The following is a 20,324-nucleotide window of genomic DNA, read 5'->3' on the forward strand; positions in this document are numbered from 1 at the left end:
TTGCAACGTGCGAGAGGCACAACTGAGTTTCTCCCATTGAGAGAATGGTGCCACTGAGGATCAGATAAACGAATGGGACTGCGCACAGCCAGGCTGCAGGCCGAAGGCAAGGTCGGTCTCTGCCCTGGAGCCAGGACTTGCTGACAGCAACGCCTATGAAAGCGGACAATTAAGTTCGTGAACTTTCCACTGTGTAAGTGCATAACACTGACTAAAAATGCTAATGTGCATCTCCTCACGTGATCCTCACAACCCTTTACGGGGACAAGGCAACAGGTTAACAGCTGTCACTGCCAGAATTCCTTGCCAAAGTCTTGGGTAAAAGCCAAAAGTTCCTCTCACCTTTAGGGTGATCCTGGAGTCCAGGAGCTCAATCTGCATGGGAACTACCACGGGAATCTCCTCGTCCTCCAAGAAGGGCCCCAGGCCATTAAGCACCGAAGTGAGCAGCTCAAGGTCACAGCCTCGAAGCAACAAATCCAGGAAGCCATTCTTGGTGGCCAGAGGGGAATGAACAGCTGCACCGGGCCCCACCTCAAAGCGAAGGCCCACCGCTGGCTTGACGTGGCCAGCCTTCAAAGTGGAGGATTCCTGAAAGTTTGTACCTTTGAGAAGACAGAAGGAAAACATAGTAATGAATTAACAGTCAGGGACTGTTCTAAGCACTTTACATATATTTCATATGTATTCTTATCAACCCTATGTCAAGAGTGTTATTCATTCCCATCTTAGAGATGAAGGAACTAAGGCACAGAGGACCACTTACCCAAAGTTACACAACTAGTAAGTAGCAAGGAGAGGATCTGAACGCAAGCAGCCCGACTGCAGCTGTGCGCTTAGCTACTCGGCTACAATGCCCAGGTGGAGGGGAGATTACGGACCAATGAAAAGCCAGCCTTGCCAACGGCGAAGGGCAAGCTCTGAAAACACAGAACCCTCAACTCTGCTACATTTGAACGTCTCTTCCTTTCTTCAAGTCTTGATCCTCTCATATAAGCCAAGTCTCTCTGACAAAGCCAAGTAGGATCAATGCTGATCTCAAAACTCCATAAAGAACAATCTCAGGTGTAGCCAAGGATAGGAACTTATATACTTACATAACTGCAAGTTGGTACAACCGTTTTTTTTGGAAAACAAATTGGCATTATCTAGTACAGTTAAAGCTATACCTACCCTAATGAGCTAGATAGTATAGCCTCGGGAATATAACCCCGAAGAAACTCTCCAACATACATACTAGGAGACACATACAAGGCAACCCTAGTTGAAGTAGCAAAAAAACTGGAAACAACCCAAATGTCTGTTCAGAATAGACTGAAATAAATATAGTAATAGGCACAGGGGATAGTCTAGGGGTGATGGCTGCACAACTGTAAACTTACTAAAATGTATCAAATTGTACATTTACAATGAGTGAATTTCATAGTATGTAAATTATACCTTAATAAAGCTGTTTTTTAAAAAGCAAAAAGTAGTGTATTTATACAATAGAATATCATATCATAGTGAAAATGAATGAATTACAGCTATTAACTCAACAACCTGAAAGAAGTGGAAGAATATCATGCATGTTACATGAAAGAAGCAAATCACAAAATACAAACTGTAATTCTATTTAGAAAAACTCAAAAACCTATAAAGCTAAATAATACATTGCTACAAACACATGTGGAAGAATTCTAAAGTAAAGCAAGAGAATGATAAACACAAAATTTAGGATCTCATTATCCCCTCTGACAGATGAGGGGCAAAAGAGGGGTTCCCGGGGAGTTCAAAGTTAATGGTGCTGTTCTATTTATTAAACTAGGTGGTGGGTACATGGGTTCTTGTATTGTTATTATTTTATGCCTTACGTATATTTTTTAAGTATTCTTTAGTATCTACTCAATATTTTAAAAAAATAATTTTTTTAAATAGAAAACAATTTTTTAAAATAAAATAAAACAAGCCCAGATTTTTCCTGTCCTCTTTTATGTGAATCATAATTCACATCAAAGGCCTTAATCTGAAGGACAGAGTTCCCTGGTCAGAAGTAGTTTGATGTTAGCAGCCACACAAACAAGTGGCCACTGTCCTCGTGTATAAGCTTGAGGAGGACGTGGGAAATGACTGGAGCACAGTCTGCTGAGCCCCAGAATGAGCTCTGGGAAGCTTCCTGCAAGGACACTTCCCCGGAGTTCTTCCTCCCCCTAGTGGCGACAGGAGAGAAGGGCCGACGGCGTGGCACTGGGCGGCTGCCGTTGGAGCACAGTGACAAGAGCAGTTAAGCTGGGGCTGCCCCAGGTACATGCCATCAGCTCTCCTGGAATGGTTCCCATCCTTACCCGGGCACTGTCCATGCAAGAACTGCCAGAGTCCCACGGTGCCCAGCTGCTGGAGAGTCAGTTCCTCTGCTTGCAGGGCCATAGTCAGGTCCGCACCACGTACCTCAATCCCAATGGACACCTCATTCACCTTCAGAACCAGAACTGAGACCTGTAAAAGGAGACTCTCTTAGTTGAGCCCCACGCTTCCAGCCTAGAGCCTACCCTCTGCAGAGAAGCAAGTAGAGCAGCTGACCGGGTGAGGATTGAGGTCTTCCCCACTGGGCGAGAACGAACTGTTGGCCTCTGGTGAGCCCTGGCCATAACCATCCACAACAGGGCTCCCCTGGACACCAGCACTGTCCAAGATGTTTGGAAGAGATCCTAGTGGGAGGGAGTCTGGACCAGGCTCTGCATAAGAAAGACGACAAGAGTTTGAAAGTCAAAAGATTCGGTTCAAATACAATCTCTCAGAACAATGACAACTGTAAAAATAAAACAAAACATTTATGACACTTATGAGGCTTATGAGACAACAAAATGCGAAGACTAACCAGGTATTTGATGAATTTAAGAAATTATTGTTAATATTTAAAAATGTGATAATGGTATTTGGTCAAATTTTTAGAAGTCTGTAAATGGAAGCATCTCAAGTGTCCACAGATGGATAAATGAATAAACAAAAGTGGTATAAACATACGGCAGAATATTATTCAGCCTTAAAAAGGAAGGAAATTCTGACACATGCTACAATGTGAATGAGCCTTGAGGGCATTACGTTAAATGAAATAAGCCAGTCACAAAAGGACAAATACTGTATGCTCCCATTTATAAGAGGTACCCAGAGTGGACAAATTCGCAGAGACAGAAAGTAGAATGGTGGTTGACAGGGGCTGGAGGCGGGAATGAGGAGTTGCTGTTTAATGGGGACAGAGTTTCATTTTTTCAGGATGAAAAGGGTTCTGTAGATGGACAGTGGTGAGGGATGCACAATGATTTGAATGTGCTTAATGGCAACTGAATTATAGTTAAAAAATGGTTAAGACGGTAATTTTATTTTATGTGTCTTTTACCATAATTCAAAGTCTGCACTTTCTAGAGATGCATAATGAAAATATTTATGGATGAAATGATGTGTTTGGGATTTGCTTCAAAATAATATGGGAAGAAGGGAAGTGGGCAGAAGTCTGTATGGAACACGAATGGCCATGAGTTCGTAATGTCTGAAGCTAGTTAATGGGTATATGAGGGTTCATTATTTGATTCTACTTTTTTGTATACTTAAAAGTTTCCATAGGAAGTCAAAAATAATAACAAATCAAACATGGGCACACACCAGTCAGCGTGAGAAACAGAACGTTCTCTATTTTCTTTCCATTTCGACATTCTTAAGGGACAATTTTAAGTTTCCATTCCAATAAGCTGAAAGAACCAGTGTATCTGCCAGTGGTAACTGATCTAATTCCTAAAAGTTGTTCATTTTATCCTAGATAGAAAGATCCCAGTTGTTTTTCAACAAAACACATAGTTAGGCAAAAAAAAAAAAAAAGAAAAAAAGCAGACAACAAACACACACCCGTGACACCAGCCCCAAGATCAATCCTGCAGACACAGCTGCATGGCTGCAAGACTGGCGGTCTCCTCTGGTCCAAGTCTCATTCTGTGATAAAGGTCAAGCACTCACCAGTAACCTAGAAGATGTGAGGATAAATCTAGAGCCACGAACCCATTAAAATTTCCTTTTTTTGGTTTTGGTTAAGAAAATGTCAATGTTATCAAATGTGAGCTCCTTCTGCATCCTGCCAGTCTGGAAAGAGGCAGCAGAGAGAACCCCCTGGACTTGTGCGACGCTGCCTGGCTCTGCCTCCACTTACCAGACTCCACGAGCATCACGAAGCTATCGCTGCCGTCGCTGTCCACTGAAATCCGGTCTTCAGGGCCACTGTTATCCAATGAGACAGCATCAAATGACTGCTGAGACACCGTCCTCTTCATGGAGAAAAATCGGAGTCGGGCAGCACCTCCACTCACTGGGGCTGCCACCCCCTCATCTATCTTGGCCATGGGCTCCCTGTTTAAAAGACAAAAGCAAACCCACAGATGTGGCTTAGGAAACGTTGGTCTGTCCCCTTGTCATACGCATCCCTTTCAGCCAAGACAGTTACTGCACACACAAACTTTGATGTCAACTATCACCCTCTAGTCCAGTATCACCACGATCATAGGGGTCACACCATTTTCCCACAGCTGGCCTTTCTGAACACTCATATTCCAGCATTTCGAACTGCATAAGCAGCTCTCCCATATCAACATTAAATGTCAAGGTTATTTAAGGTCATCCCCTATAGAGAAGAGGCCACCTAGAGCCCTGGTGCTAATGACTGGCCCCCGAAGCCACCCACATTCACTCTATAAGTATTTACTGCATAACTTCTGCACACGGGGCACCATACTAGGCACAGGGTAGAGGCGGAGGGTGAACAAAGTGCCGAATAAGACACCCTTGTCCTCAAAGAACTTACAATCTACCAGGAGAGAGGAGACGCATACACACGTACCATTACATGGGAGTACGTTACACACCATACGAGAGGGACAGAGGAATGAGCCAAAGGCCAGGCTATAGTAAAGAGGGGAAACGAGAAGGAGAAAGGGGGTCAAGACCTGCTTTGTGGGAGGAGGTGGCATTTGAGTTGGTCCTTGAAGGACGATGAAAGAGACAGGGAAGAGGGCATTCTGTGGGGAAGAAACAGCATAAGCAAAGAAAACAAAAGGTACTTTTAGAGACAGTAAGTAGCTCGACACCAGTAGATTGTGTTGGGGGGAGCAGTGGAAGATAAAGCTAGAACGGCACAACATAGTAAAAAGGAGCCTGGAACTACTCTGAGTGTTGTTGGATTATTGTATCATTCACCGCTTTGCGTTTTCCCCCCTCCTTCCTCCTAGACTACCTATGCCCCCCAGGCACCAGCACACCCACAGGCAATGCTGAGAGGCCCACTTAAGACAATCGACTTAGACAAAAGCTCTAAAGTCACTGGTCTTCATACCATGGTCCCCAAACCACAAAGGGTCCCAGCAAAGAGTTCCCGTAGTCTTCATTAACTTTCCTAAAACCACAAGGCACCCAAGGAAACATCTGCACCTTTTCTGTGTCTTTCTGCTTCCTTCCTACCGTATCTCCAGTGTCTAACACAGAGCCTGGCACACAACATGGCTCAAATAATATTGCTGAACAAGTGGATGAAATTCTTCCTTCTCCAGGACTCTGGCAGACGCTGACAAGGTTTACCAGAAAGAGCAAGTCCGAAGCCCCAAGTTTCTCTCTGCAATACAGGATTCACAGGTACATCCTCTCTGAAGCCTGTTTCCTCAGCTACAAACTAGGGATACAAGTTTCTGCAGCTGCCTGTCAGGCTGCTGAGGGGATCAAGTCAAATGAATTTTACATGAGAGGCCAGCGAGCAGAACAAAATATCACAGATACCAGGTATTATTACTCTGACACAGCATGTCTGTGTCAGTAACAGTAAATAGGTGAAAGAGGAGATAATTAGATCCTAAAAGCAATAAATGTTGACTGGAAAACTGCCCAAGAACAGGCTATGGTATGTGGAGGCATGTGAAAATCCACGGGATTTCGTGTTATTTTATTGCCATTTCTGGTTCCTCCCCTATCACAGAATTAGATGTAGCCTGAAAATGAGTCTCTCCAATTGGTGCCTGTCTCCTCCACGCAGCCTGAAAACGCCTCCACTGCCCTGCAGGCAGCTCTGAACACTAAGGGCTTTGCTACGTGAACTGGGCCGTCCTGTGCAGGCCTCTGGACTGTGGCGCTTCCCAGTCTAACTGCGCACACAGGACGGGCCTCACGCACACCGACCCCGGGACTCACTCACTTGGCTGGGGGCAGGGACAACATCTTGTGCACGGTGGAGGTCATGCGGTCTCGGCCCAGGCTGAAGGCGTCCTTAGTCAAGGACACAGCTTCCTTGGTGAGGTCCATGGTGGCGTGCAGGGCCTCCTTGGTAGCGTCCTTGGTCATGTGAATAGCACTTGACAGTTCTCCCTCAATGTTCTTCAAAGGCATAAGTTCGCCCTGTCCATTCACAGCGGAATCCCTGCCACTGGGGGGCTTCGGCGCAGCTGGTGAGCTGGGGGCTGGGTCTCTGCTCAGCCTCTTGACCTGCTGGGAATCCACTGCTTCGTGGCCCTTCCCCGCCAGCTGCTGTGCGAGAGAGTCCGAGTCCTGCAGCTCTCCATTGCTATGGAGAGGCAGTGGCCCATCCTGGGACGCGGCCCGATTGTCAATGCCACTGTCCTCCAGAACCTTGTCAGGGCTTGCGGGGCCCTGGTCTGAGGAGGCATCAGACTTCAGCTCGGGATCCTCGGAAGGAGACAGCTCCGAGTCTATAAGGCTGGTGGTACCTGAACCTGCGGACTCAGCTTCCACAGCCCCAGGGGCAGGACGCATGAGCAGAGCCACCTCAGCACTGGGGAAGAGGACCCCAATGCACGCAGTCTGGTCCTGCAGGGGACACCCAGTCATGGCCTCGGTATCCTTGGTCAGCTGCTCCTGAAGCCCCTGCAGCACGTCCTTCAGGCGGAGCAGGGCCAGGTACTGGTAGTGGTCGAGCCTCACGCGGACATGGGCTGGGGAGTGGACGAGCACGTGCACATCTGCTGCGTCCTGCAGCTGGGTCACAGGCCCTTTGCTGTCCACACCACCATTGCCTTCTCGCAGAATTTCCATGACTTCCGTAAGGCCCAACAGGCTTTTCAAATCATGCTCGGTCTTTGACCTCAGATGGGACATAGGGTCAGGGGCAAGGGCCTCAGACGGAACAGGACTGCCAAAGCTGGCGGATGGTTTCAGCCTCCCTTCTGTGGCCAAAAGGAGCTTCCGTGCCTGCTCCTGCTGCCAGCGGACAGGGAGACAGGCCCAAATGGACAAGGGGAAGGGGGCCACAAAATTCAAGGTACGGCCTTTGAAGTTCTCTGTTCCCTCAAAGTCCAAGGAGATCTGGGGGAAGTGGACAGACCAGAGATCCTGGGAAGCCTTAGGCCTCTGGGGAGGGAGAGTATTAGGCTGAGGGAGTCTGGAATCCATCTGGAAGGCATGATGCAAAAACAGTATGTGCAGAAGGCTAAAGCCACCTGGAACCTTGGGGAAGTGAACATAATTGGAATGAAAGAACTCGGCAGCAGCAAAACCCCGGAAGAGACTTTGGAGGTCTGGACAGCTAGAGTGTGGGGCATGACGTGTGTTGGTGGCAGTCATGCCTGCTGCAGAGAAGACGAGGGCCTGCGGCCGATGCAACCGAGCCTGCTCTCTCTTTTCCAGCGGGAAGCTCACCTTCAGAGAGAAAATGAAACCTTATTCAGAAAGGCCATCAGAGAATCTCCACACTCCACCATTAATACACACATGAAAGACCGTTTGGGCTGAGAAGCTGTTTTTCTTACTTCTATCAAATGGACAGAGCAGAACCCTGGATTATAACACTGGGAGAAATGCAACTGTGGCTGCCAACAGGGAACAAAATCCCACTGTCTCCCTACCTTCAACCAGAAGGCATCCAGTCGGATGTCCAGGTGTTCATCTTTTTGGCTTGAATCTTCCAGTTTGTAGATAGCTTTGAACTGCTCTAAGCTGCGGTATAAATCCAGGCAGAAGAGATTTCCCCAGAGCAAGCTGACAGGGTCCATAGTAAATGTCAGACCATTTAACTGAATGTAGAGATTGGGACAGGGAACTGGAAAGCAGAGAAAAACAGAATGACCATGTACAAAGTAGCAACGGGACTCCTACTTACCAACTAATATTCATTTTACTACCAAGAAAGCAAATGCACATATTTATACAGGGCGAGTTTTTAACAAAGGTGTGCTAAACTCACACCCCCAAACCTCCTAACAACAAATGAGAACACACGTCGTGGCCCCGAGGGTGTCAAACGGGAAGAGCATACGCTGGACAGTAAGAAATGACCAGTTCTGATGCCTACCTGGAAGCTCCTGATTATCTGGGAAATAATACTCTGTGAACTCAATGTGAATGGCAGAGACCTGAGTGGGGAGGTTGTGAAGTTTCCGACTGCAGGAAAGGAGTGTAGACGGCTTCTTACTGGGCTGTCCAGCTGTAGAAACCTACACAATCACAAACGACCGTCAGCATCTATACTGCACCCAGAATAGAATTTCCTCACTTTCTTCTACTATCCTTCTGAAGGCCGTCCCAGGGAGCACGGCGCTTTTACACGTGTTCCAGGCATCCTAACACCTGCCTTGAACATTAGCCACAAGTTCGTTTTTTCAATGGAAGCTTTGGAGTAGGGTATTCAGAGGAAACTAGGAGAATCCCAAGTTCTGATCTCAGCAACTATGCTCAGAAAGAAACAGATGCCCAGGTACAAAACAAATAAGTCACAGGGATACAACGTACAGCACGGGGAATATAGTCACTAATATTGTGATAGCTGGTACGGTGTCAGACGGTGGCTGGACTTATCGTGGTGATCACTTCTTTAGGTATATAAATGGTGAATAACTATGGGGCACCCCTGAAACTAATGTAATATTGCATGTTAGCTATAGCTTAACACAAATCTTTAAAAATTTTTTTTACAAAGAGGGAGACAAACAGACAAGTGTTGACCCACCAGGAGTAAGGGAAACAGCCCCCAATTCCACAACTTTGTTCACACTGGTTGCCTTTGAAATGACCTGCCCCGGCCCTTTCCGACGCCGTCCCGTGTCCTGGGCCCTCACCTGGTGAATGTCCAAGTCATCCACCCGAATCACCACGCAGCTAGAGCGCAAGCGGTGCCACGCTGGAGGCCGGAAGGCAGCCTGTCGGCCCTGACCGGGGCTTCTCTCAAGGGGCTTCTTTCGAGGAGTGGAGAGGGAATCTAAATAAAAAGAAGGCAGGGAAGAGAATCAGATACATTCAACTCCCATTATTAATAGGAAGTAAAAATCCTAAGATCATTAAGGCTGCATGTAGGAAATAGGGCTTAAGACTGTGTAGCTCCTGGATGGAACTCAAAAGTCATATTCGCCCTAAGACCAAGGGAACAGCCTATGAGCAGAGGTGATGACAACCTCTCTTCAACACTGCAGCTATCCCTGGGGACAAACAGGACTCTGTGCAGAAAAAAGTCACTGTTGATTCTCCATGGGATACGGTTGGGATAATTAATTAGCCAGGAATAAGTTGGGATGATAAGCTAGTCCAGTGTTTTATCTCCACTGGATATTCCAAGGTAAACGGCAAGAGGTTACAATGCGAGTCCTCCAGTTCCTCATAACCTACCTGCTTTCTTCCGGAAGGGAGAGTCTACCCCCAGGTGCCAGGGAGGCTGCAGACCTGTCTCCTCATGCCACTTCTCCATTTTACTCTGAAATTCCATCACCAGTTTCTGGGCCCACTGGCCTCGGGTCTCCATGGCGTCACAGTGCCGCACCCAGTGTTTGCAGCTATCGCCTGTGCAATAGAGACGCAAAAAGATTTTAATCCAATAGAGAAGCAAAAAGATCATGATCCAATGTTCCAATTTTTCCTTTCCATTGGTCTAGTGATAGTTCAGAATCTGATCCCTCAGCCCCAATCCAGAATTCTCTGGAATAAGTACAAATTATCCAGTGAGAGCACTCAAGTTCTTCTGGATTCCATACGTGATTTTTCCCTGAGATTCCTGAAGACCAGCTGCTGACCTGCCATCTTTGACCATAAACTACTGGAGAGGCTCTAAATCTAGTAGCAATAAGGGGCAGAGGGTAGAATGAAAAGCGACACCTCAGGCACTGCCTTCCCTCCCTTCTTCCTCTCATCACTGATAAAGAATCATCAATTAATGGACCCTGAAAGTTTCCAGATGTCCTCTTGAAGAGGGTTATTTCCAATACCTCATGTGCTGCAATCCCTCGCACCTTCTTGCTGGGCAGTCAGGGGTGAACCCAGGAATCTGTTCTCAATACCTGGGCTATGCTAGAACTTCCCCCATTCAGAAATCTCCTACCTGCCCAATGGAAGGGGTAATAGTCAAATGCCATCTTGCGGAAGGTAAGCTGCATGGCACCACCCATGAGTCTATTTGCAGAGACACCTATAAAAGAAAAATAAAGGTGAACAGCAGCAGAAGGAACAAAGAAGCCTAAACACCACTTGAAGCATTAAAAGTCCCCTTGAGGGACTGATACACAGTTTCCTAAAAGACCGTGATGTCAGGTGATTTGCAAAACCAAGTCCCCCCTCTTTCGAGTTGCAACAGTCAATAGACATGCTCTGAAAGATCAAAAATGTACGTTCTACTGTCTCTGTAAATGACTGCCAGATTTCCAGAAAGGCAAAAGAAACTGTAAAACTCAGGATTTAAGAATTCTAATCTTAGGTCTCCCGCACACATGTTCTACAACCTTGATTGATTGGGTCCCCCAATCCTAACAATATTTGTATTGCTGCACAATACATCACAACGCCTGGAGAGGTGTAAGCCAGATTCCCCAAAAAACAGGGCCCATGTTATTTCCTTTCATACCTGGGCCTCACAGCAAAAGCTGTGTATTAGACAATCATTATATACTATACATACAAAATATCATGGAATATAAAAATACTGCACTAACAAGAACACTGTAAAATAAACAGAAAATTGTAGGTAAGTTGGAACTTTTAGCAATAAGTCAAATATTGTATTATGTTTATCTTGAATTTACATGAAATTCTTAATGAATTTTCCAGGTTTCTATCTTATCTCTCCAACTAGACTCTAAGAACTGTAAGAGTAGGGAATATTCATCTACATTTATGTATTGTCTGACCTACCCTGTTCCTCACTTCCACTCCCTCCCCTTACTAGGGTGAAGGGAAATACCATGGGGTTGTATCAAGCACTTGAAACGTAGCTGGTAGAAATGAGGAACTCACTTAATTGTGTGTAATTTTAATTTAAACAGCCAGATGTGGCCAGTGGCTACTACGCTTGACAGAGTTGTAAAGCAATACTACCCAATAGAAATACAATGTGAGTCACATAATTTTCAATTTTCTAGTAGCCACATGAAAAGATTTTTTAAAAATGAAATTAATTTTAATAATACATATTATTTAAACCAATATACCCAAAATATTACCCTTTCAACATGTAAACAATATGAAAATAATTTTCAAGGTATTCTACATTATATTTTTATACTGTATCTTTTTTTCCCCCCTTCTTCTGCCTCCCCCCGCCCCCCCTCCAGTTCCAGCCGTTGTTTCAGTCTAGTTGTGTAGGACACAGCTCCCTGGCCCACGCTGGTATTATGAGCCTTGCGCTCCCCCCGGCTGAGGCAGTCGGTTGCCGGTCAGTCAGCCACTCACGGTAGCCCAAGGCAGCTCAAGGCCGCTCATGCCGACCTCCCGCTGCCCACCGCAGCCCAGCTCCAGGGAGAGCTGTTGTTCACAATCTTAGCTGTAGAGGGCGCATCTCACTGGCCCATGTGGGAATGGAACCCGCGACATCAGGGTTAGGAGCACGACACTCCAAACACCTGAGTCACTGGGCCATCCGGTATAACGTCAAAATTCTATGTGTATATTACACTTGCAGCAATCTTAGTTTGGATCAGCCAACATTTCAAGTGTCCAAGTCACATGTGACGAGTGGCTACCACACTGGACAGAACAACCCCAGAGAATCTTACAGCCCTTTCCACACCACCTGGTTCTCCCTTCCCCATTCTCCCTAAACCCAAGAAGAAGAGTCACAGTCCCAAGAACTGTCACATCCCTCACCTGGGGATGGTAGGCCAGGACTTATCCCCATCTAAAAATGTCACATCAAAAACTTCCCTAAATTCCACCAAATAGATTAATTTTGCTTAATAAATCAAGGGCTGCAGGGAAGGCTACAGTCACGTCACAGTGGGATTACAGGACCCTGCCACACGCCGGGCACAGTGCTCTACTCCCCTCATCAAGGAAGAGGATGAAACTCCCAATAGTGTATCTTTAACAAAGGCTTCTGAGCGGACTGAAAACAAAACAAACAAAACAGAGCCTTTAGAGTAACACTTGGAAGAAACAACCAAACAAAATAATAATCATTTTAACAAAGAACTTCCAAAATGAATGGGTGGCAAACCAGTGAGCAATGTATTCCCTGTGGTGGCAAAAACAATCTTTACGCTGTCACTGTTCCTTTCGGCTCGCAGTGGGAGTAGAGGGGGGCTGAAGTCACCTCAAGACCAAGGAACAGCCAAGCAAGAGAGGCAATGCTGTTTGGTGCGCCAGCAGGAAAAGAAAAGGAGGTACCCCAAGGAAAGTTAGTCTCGGTCTCATTAAGAGGCAGACATAACCTTCAGAGAGGGTAAGGCAGCAAAAAACAAATCTACCACACGAGCATCTAAAATCAAGAACTGGTGGCAAGGGGAAGTATAGACAGAAAACAGACAGAATATTGCAAAAACAGACATCAGAATAATAATACTTAGTATCTGCCTATAATTAAGGTCCTCAAAATTCAGTATATTATCTCATTTGAGCCTGACAACAACCTATGAGGTAAATAAAACATAATTTAACTCAAGTTCACAAATAAAGAAACTCAAAGAGGTTCAGCAAGCAGTTAAATGATTTCCCCAAGGCTCATGAAGGAAAGAAATGAGTCAATTCCTTTTCCATTCTGAATAAACGTATATGTGTATGTAATATCAGTTGCTCTAACGGACATAAAAGCAAGATAAGAACACGGCATAACCTCTCTGTTTGGGAAGAGCACATTTACACATCATAATTATTTCAACTGACTCAAAAATATGAAAATTCTGAGGTTTCCTAAAGTTGAATTTACTTTCCTAACACACCAGTTGTCAGCATTGCCCAAGGGACTTGCAGAGAGGAAAAAAAAAAGTATGCACTGCGTGGGCTGTACCCTTGAAGATTGTGACTTACGTGGGGGAGGGGAGAGCCCCAGCTTCTGTATTTTATTACGTGTTACAGGCGGTTCTGTTGCTGCCTGAAGGCTGAACAGCACTGCTTACGTTAACAGAAAGAGAGCTACCAGCAGAAGGCGGAAGCTCGAGGAATGCCTGTGATCGAGGGAAGCCAACCCAAGTCTCCACAGGCTCTGGAAAGAGCCTTCCTCCCCAAGCTTTGCCCGGAGCTAAAGGCACGGATGGACCACCCAGCCCAGGCCCAGGCCTCAGGGGATACCTGGCTCTCGGGACTGGCTGTCATCACAGATGTGCAGGTCCAGGCGGGAGATGAGCAGATGGTAGGATGACTCTTTCACGTCAAAGTTCTCAAAGTACTGGCTGAGGCGGTTGCTACTGTTGCTGCTGCTGCCCTGGCTGCCACCAAATGCCTGGGCCCAGGACTGCTGGGCACTGGGAGCAGGTGGGGTGGTCTGTATGTAACAGAGAAAAACAGGAAGTCCAGACCCTGAGAGACCCCTGTGCAAGCTTTTTCAAAGCGTTAGTCCAGCCTGAAGAAAATCACAATTTAGCAAGACACTCCTTCCCTCTCCTCGCTGTTCCCCTGGTAACTCAGTGAGGTCTGTCCCAAGTAAATAACACAAATTCCCAAAACCCTTAATTATGAGTCTAGTAACTGTCCGAGTACTGCTCTGAGATCTGAGTTGCACCCCAAGCTCTTCCTCCGCAGGACTTAGCTGACTGATGCTAAAACACCTCCTCAGGAAGTCTTCCCAAAATGCCCTCTTTCAGCCGGGTAGCTGGATGCCCCGTCTCTGTGCCCTCACAGCGTAGTGTTTACTGCTGCTGCAGCGCTTATTACATCATAGCGTAAGAACTTGTTTATGGATCCAGATTTCAAAACTGAGAGCTCCAAGGACAGGAACAAGAGGCTATTCTCCTTTGCCTCTCCAGTGGCTAGCACTGTATACCCAACACACGGGAAGCACCCAATGAACAGAGTAAATGAATAAATCAGAGGCCCAGGCAAAGCCTATGCACATTTAGAAGTAAACGACAAGTCCCCCAAATAAATAAGCCAAACAAAGTGTAGGCCCCGCCTGTGCTCGTATGACTTAGGCCCAGCCGCCCATCTCCCCAGCGCCGCCCAGGGCAGCTGTTCTGCGCCTGCCTGTACAGGTTCGGGGGCCAGGCTCTTCCTCTGCTGGGCGGCCTTCTCCATGGCCTCGCTCAGCGACTCCGCGTACTTCATCATGGCCTTGAGCTGCGAGTCCGTCAGCACCCAGAGCAGGTCATCCAACAGGAACATCAGCTTGGAGGCGACCACGTTGCAATCCTTGGTCTGAAGGGACCACACAGAGCACAGGTTCAACACGTGGCATCATGCCAACTCCTCAAAGTGACTGTCACCCAATCAATTTCAGAGATGGCTTTTCAATCCCCAGTATAGGAAAGGGAAGTGTATAAGCGCTTTGGAGAGTCAATTTCTTAAAACTAAAAGCAGCAATAGACAACTTCCAGATGCCTAAGTCGGTGTCCCTATATTAAGTAAAAATTGTGGTTTCCAAAATTAAGATGTAAGGACATGGAAATGTTCTCTTATTGGGGGATATTGTACAACACTGAAACACAGGCCCTCCTTTTTCAACTGTCATTCTAGGGACCAATAACATTCCCAACAGAGGGTACCCCCACTCCCAGGCTGTCCGGGAGAACGGAAGACAGAAGTTTTCGCGAGCACAGAGAGCACTCACTCTTCTCTTGAGCGCTATCTGGATCCTGCCTTGGTTGGTGATGAGCCTCAGCGGGGTAGTGACCAGGTCCTGATCACCGCTGTCTGTCGCATCTGCCTCAATCCGCAGCGTCTGCCAAGTTATTTCTTTAAATGTCAAAACCTGGAAGGAGACAGTAAAATCCCTGAATTCTGTGCATGAAAGTAACTAAGAGGCAGAACGTCCAAGGAGAAAAGACTGGCAAGGCAGACTCCCAGCATTCTCAGCGAGGAGCCTACCCACGGAAGGCAGTGGATCAGCGATCCTTAACTGAGGAAAGGATGTAGCAGTAACGCTGGACAAGAGACCCTGGGCTCCGAGGAATAGGGCATCATTTGAGGAAATCCCCAAAGGGGCAATAACATCCTTTAAGAATTAGCCCTGCTTTGAATCCCCCCATTCTCTCCTCTTGTAATGCTATGGCTGTCACCTCTCCTCGGCGGGGGTCGGTGATGCGGGTGAGACGGAGGTCACTCTGCTCCCAGTTGGGGTTGACACTGTAGCCCTGGAGCTGCCACAATTCAAAAGAAGCGTGGAAGGCCTTGGAGTGAATCTTGATGGTGATGGAATTGACAACGATGAACATCCCCTCCACAACCTTCTCGGCAAAGCCATATTCACTACAACAAACGAGGCAGACCCACGTTCAGAATCACGTGACACTATGCACACACGCTCTTTATACCGGACACATCAGGCAGAACTAATAACAAACAATGCCCATCTTTGGGTGCTACAACTGTGGATGATTTCTTTTTCTTTATTTCTCTCCTCCCATTTCTACTTTCTTACATTTTTTAAATTTCTAAAAAATTGTATGACACAGTACTCTTTTTAATGGAATTTTTTAAAAGAATGGAATAAAAGGAGAAGAGTTTACCTGGAAACAATCTCCTTCCTATCAGAATAAATCGAAACATCTTTTTACAGTCCACAAACTACCTGAATAAATAAGGAGTATCTTCTGTGAGAGGAGGTATGACTACAGAAGGAAACAGTAGGTTTCTATAAAATCTTCAAACACAGAGCATACTCTGCAGAGGTAGTGGAAAGAAGGAAGGACAGCTAGGTGAGCAAGAGGTGTAATCCTGTGACATCTAATCAAGGACAGTCCAACCCTGACCTGATCTAATACCCCAAAGAGCAGAGCTGCACTTCCATAGGCCAAAAATGGCAAGGAGAGGAATGAAGGCCCTCTGAAAGTACTTCTGCATGTGGAAAGCAGAGACCTTCTTGACCTGTACATGAAATCAATTCTCATTACAACAGATGAAAAGAAGGTCTGGAAATTATAAACTAAAATAAACATAAACAGTTGACACTTGAGCAACACGGGGATGAGAGGCACTGCCCCCCCCATGCAGTCACAAATCCATGTACAACTTTCAACTCCCTCAAAACTTAACTACTAAAAAGCCTTTGCTATTGGAAGCTTTGCCAATAAAATAGTTGATTAACACATATTTTGTATGTCATATGTATTATACATTGTATTCTTATAATAAAGTAAACTAGAGAAAAGAAAATGTTATTTAAAAAACCACGAGGAAGAGAAAACACATTTACAGTACATATTTGTTGAAAAAAATCCACATATAAGTGAACCTGTGCAGTTCAAACCTGTGTTGTTCAAGCGTCAACTGTATATGTATATTTTCTATTTACATCACGAAGGGCTTCAAAAAACTGAGAAGAAAAAGATGAACAGTTCAATAAAAATGGGACAAAGCAGCAACTGTTCATAGCAAAATAAATGTAAATGGTATTAAACAAAAATGACGTTCAGCCTCACTCATAAATCAAAATTACACTGAGAGTCACCGATTTAAGAAAAGGTGACATTGTACTAAGGAAAGATGAAAGACAGTCCTTTCAATAATGGTGCATGGTCAATTTGAGGATCTCCATAGAGAACAAAAATAATATTAACCCCATCTTACACCAAACAAAAAAATAGTCAGTTTCAAGACTGATTGAGATCTAAATGTAAAAGGTCAAACAATAAAGCACAAGAAGAAAACACAGGAGACTATCTTCATGCCTTAGGATAGGAAAAGATTCCTTAAACAAGACACACAAAGTGTCAGCCATAAAGCAAAAAATAGATTAGATATACCAGACTACATTAGAATTAACAACGTCTACTCAACAAGAAAACATTAAGAGCGGTAGTGAACCCACGAAGTAGGAGAAGATAGCTGTAATACATGTATGTAACTGAGGACTTGTTTCTAGAATAAAGAACTCCAGGGGCAGCCGGTTAGCACAGTGGGTTAGAGCGCGGTGCTCTTAACAACAAGGTGGCCGGTTTGATCCCCACATGGGCCACTGTGAGCTGCGCCCTCCACAACTAAATTGAAACAACTGCTTGACTTGGAGCTGATGGGTCCTGGAAAAACACACTTAAAATAAATAAAAGTTTAAGAAGAAAAAAAAAAAGAACTCCAAATTAATAAGAAAAACACAAACAACACCCAAAAGGTAAACGGGTGAAACACTTACACCAATGCTTTATGAAAGAGGATATGCAAAATTCCAATAAACCAATCATCAGGAAAATACAAATTAAAACCAAAATGTGATAAAACCACACACCTATCAGAATGGCTAAAATGAAAAGACATTACTGAATGCTAGCAACTGGAACTCATGCGCTGCTAGTGGGGAAAGTAGTACCAGCACTTTGAAAACCTTTCTAGCAGTATCTACTAAAAGAGAACATATACACAGCCTGTGACCCTGCAACTCTACTGCTAGGTAGATACAAAACAGAAATGTATACGCATGCTCACCAGGCAGGTACAAGAGACATGCACAGGAAAGTTCCCAGCAGCACTTTTCTTTTTTCTTACATAGCGTTAATTTACATAGAGAAGAGGTCACTTTTTGTGGTGTCCAGGTCCAGGGTTTTGACAAGTGCATCAAGTCCTGTGTGGACCACGGTCCTGACAGACGCCAGGTCCCTATGGCGACACAATACTTCACAGCCAGGAACCGGAGACAAACCAATGTCCACCCACAACAGCATGGACAGACCTGGGGCACGTCATGGGATAATACACAGTAACGAGGATGAAGGGACTATAAATGTATGTGACAACATGGATGATTCTCACAAAAAGCTAGATACAAATGACTACCTATGATATGATTACATTTATATAACTTTAAAAATAGGAAAAACTAATGTTTGGTGTTAAAAAGGAAAATAATATTGTGAGAGCGTGGTACGGTGTCAGATGGTGGCTGGACTTATATCCTGGTGATCACTTCTTTAGGTATATAAATGGTAAATGACTACTGTGTACACCTGAAACGAATATAATATTGTATGTGAGCTATATTTTAATAAAAACCTTTTTAAAAAAATCAGATTTAGGTCAAACATGAAAAATAAATAAATACAATCAAAACAAGGATAAAAGTTACTCTTGGGGGTGGGTATGACTAGAAAGGGCACAGAAGGCTTCTGGGGTAGTGGAAGTAATCTGTTTCTTGATGTGTTAACTTCGTAAAGAATGACTGAGCTACACACTTACGATCTGTGCACTTCAATATGTTACGCATCTCAATACAACTTACAAAAAAACTACGCTGAAAAACCATGTGTCATCTATTAAGTTAGGCAAAATTCCTGAAGTTTAACAATATTCTCTGTTGACAAGCGTCTGGGAAAACAAGACCTCTTACACACTGCTGGTGGAATTATAAAATCCTGATGGCGGGACTTCAGCAATGTCTATCAAAATTATACATGCATTTGCCCTTTGACCTAATAGTGCCACTTCTAGGACTCTATCCCAAAATATGCTAGAAAAAAAAAGAAACAACCCAAATGACCATCAACTGATGAATGGATAAATAAAATGTGGTCTATCCATAAGATAGAATAGTATTCAGCCATAACAAGAAATAAAGTACTGAAACATCCTACAACATGGAGGAACCTTGAAAATATCATATACTACGTGAAAGTGAAAGAAGCCAGTCACGAGAAACCACACAGTTTATGATTCTCTTTATATGATATGATCAGAATACATACAGGAAGTGGATTAATGGTTGCCTAAGGCTAAGCCAGGGGACAATGGGAAGCGACTGCTAATAGGCATGAGATTTCTTTTTGGGTGATAAAAATGTTCTAAAATTGATTGTGGCGATAGCTGCACAACTTGGTGTATATACTAAAAACCACTGAACTGTCCACTTCAAATGGATGAATTCTATGGTATGTTAATTACATCTCAATAAAGCTGTTTTTAAAAAATATGCTGGCAAAATTCTAAGTGACTTATGAACAGGGTCATTTATTGCTGTACTATTTCTAACAGCAAAGAATCTGGAAATAATTCCAATATATAGCAATAGAGAACTGGCTATATAACTGATGCCTCCATAAAATACTGAGTATTCTGCAGGTGCAAAAAGGAACAAGGAACATCTCTCTATCTGCTTCTATGGAGTGATCGCCAGCATATGTGTTTAAAAAGAAAAAAGCAACGTTGAACGTGTTTATGGTATGCTACACTTTGTGTAAAAAAGGGAGTGGGGACACACAAACATATGTATTATAATATACCTTGTTTTATAGTTTTAACTTTGGTACTATGTAATTTTACATAGTTAAAAAATAAATTAAAAACCATTTAAAAATTAAAAACAACCCGATATAAAACTCCTGGAAGATAACAGGAGAAAACCTAGATGACCTTGGGGAGGGTGACACCTCTGTAGATACAACACCAAAGACATGGTCCATGAAAGAAATCATGGATAAGCTGGACTTCATTAAATTAAAAACTTCTGTTCTGCAAAAGGCAGTATCAAGAGAATGAGAAGACAAGCCACAGACTGGGAGAAAATATTGCAAAAGACACATCTGATTAAAGATTGTTATCCAAAAATATACAAAAACTCTCGAAACTCAAACAATAAGAAAACAAACAACCCAATTAGAACATAGGCCAAAGACATTCATAGGCACTTCACCAAAGATACACAAATGGCAAACAGGCACAGGGAAGGTGCTCTACATCATAGGTCCTCGGGGAAACGCAAATGAAAACAATGAGATCCCACTACACACCTATTAGAATGGCCCACGCCCGGGACACGGGCAAGGATATGGAGCAGCAGAAACTCGCACTATTGCTGGCGGGAACGCAAAATGGCACCGCCACTTTGGAAGACAGTTTGGCGGTTGCTTACAAGACTAAACATCCTCTTACCATACGATCTAGCAATCAGCCTCCTTCATATTCACCCAAAGGGGCTGAAAACTTATGTCCACACAAAACCTTACATATGGACATGTATAGCAGCTTATTCATAA

At 44.5% G+C, this 20,324-nt stretch overlaps 1 protein-coding gene across 1 annotated transcript in view; it reads right to left on the reverse strand.

The window, feature by feature from the left end:
* BLTP3A (bridge-like lipid transfer protein family member 3A) overlaps nt 1–20,324 on the reverse strand; it is a 51,595-nt gene that overhangs the window by 5,506 nt on the left and 25,765 nt on the right. The window contains exons 5-18 of the mRNA XM_019738731.3: nt 15,423–15,612; nt 14,975–15,115; nt 14,392–14,562; nt 13,501–13,693; nt 10,325–10,411; nt 9,619–9,789; nt 9,075–9,214; nt 8,312–8,453; nt 7,866–8,059; nt 6,203–7,659; nt 4,178–4,374; nt 2,560–2,714; nt 2,325–2,475; nt 343–605 (exon numbers count right to left, since the gene is read on the reverse strand). Of these exons, the coding sequence (XP_019594290.2) occupies nt 343–605; nt 2,325–2,475; nt 2,560–2,714; nt 4,178–4,374; nt 6,203–7,659; nt 7,866–8,059; nt 8,312–8,453; nt 9,075–9,214; nt 9,619–9,789; nt 10,325–10,411; nt 13,501–13,693; nt 14,392–14,562; nt 14,975–15,115; nt 15,423–15,612 (3,652 nt within the window). The remainder of the gene's footprint in view (nt 1–342; nt 606–2,324; nt 2,476–2,559; nt 2,715–4,177; nt 4,375–6,202; nt 7,660–7,865; nt 8,060–8,311; nt 8,454–9,074; nt 9,215–9,618; nt 9,790–10,324; nt 10,412–13,500; nt 13,694–14,391; nt 14,563–14,974; nt 15,116–15,422; nt 15,613–20,324) is intronic.

Source organism: Rhinolophus sinicus, chromosome 2 (genome assembly GCF_057876585.1).
Source record: "Rhinolophus sinicus isolate RSI-liver-muscle chromosome 2, RSI-T2T, whole genome shotgun sequence".
Taxonomy (NCBI): domain Eukaryota; kingdom Metazoa; phylum Chordata; class Mammalia; order Chiroptera; family Rhinolophidae; genus Rhinolophus; species Rhinolophus sinicus.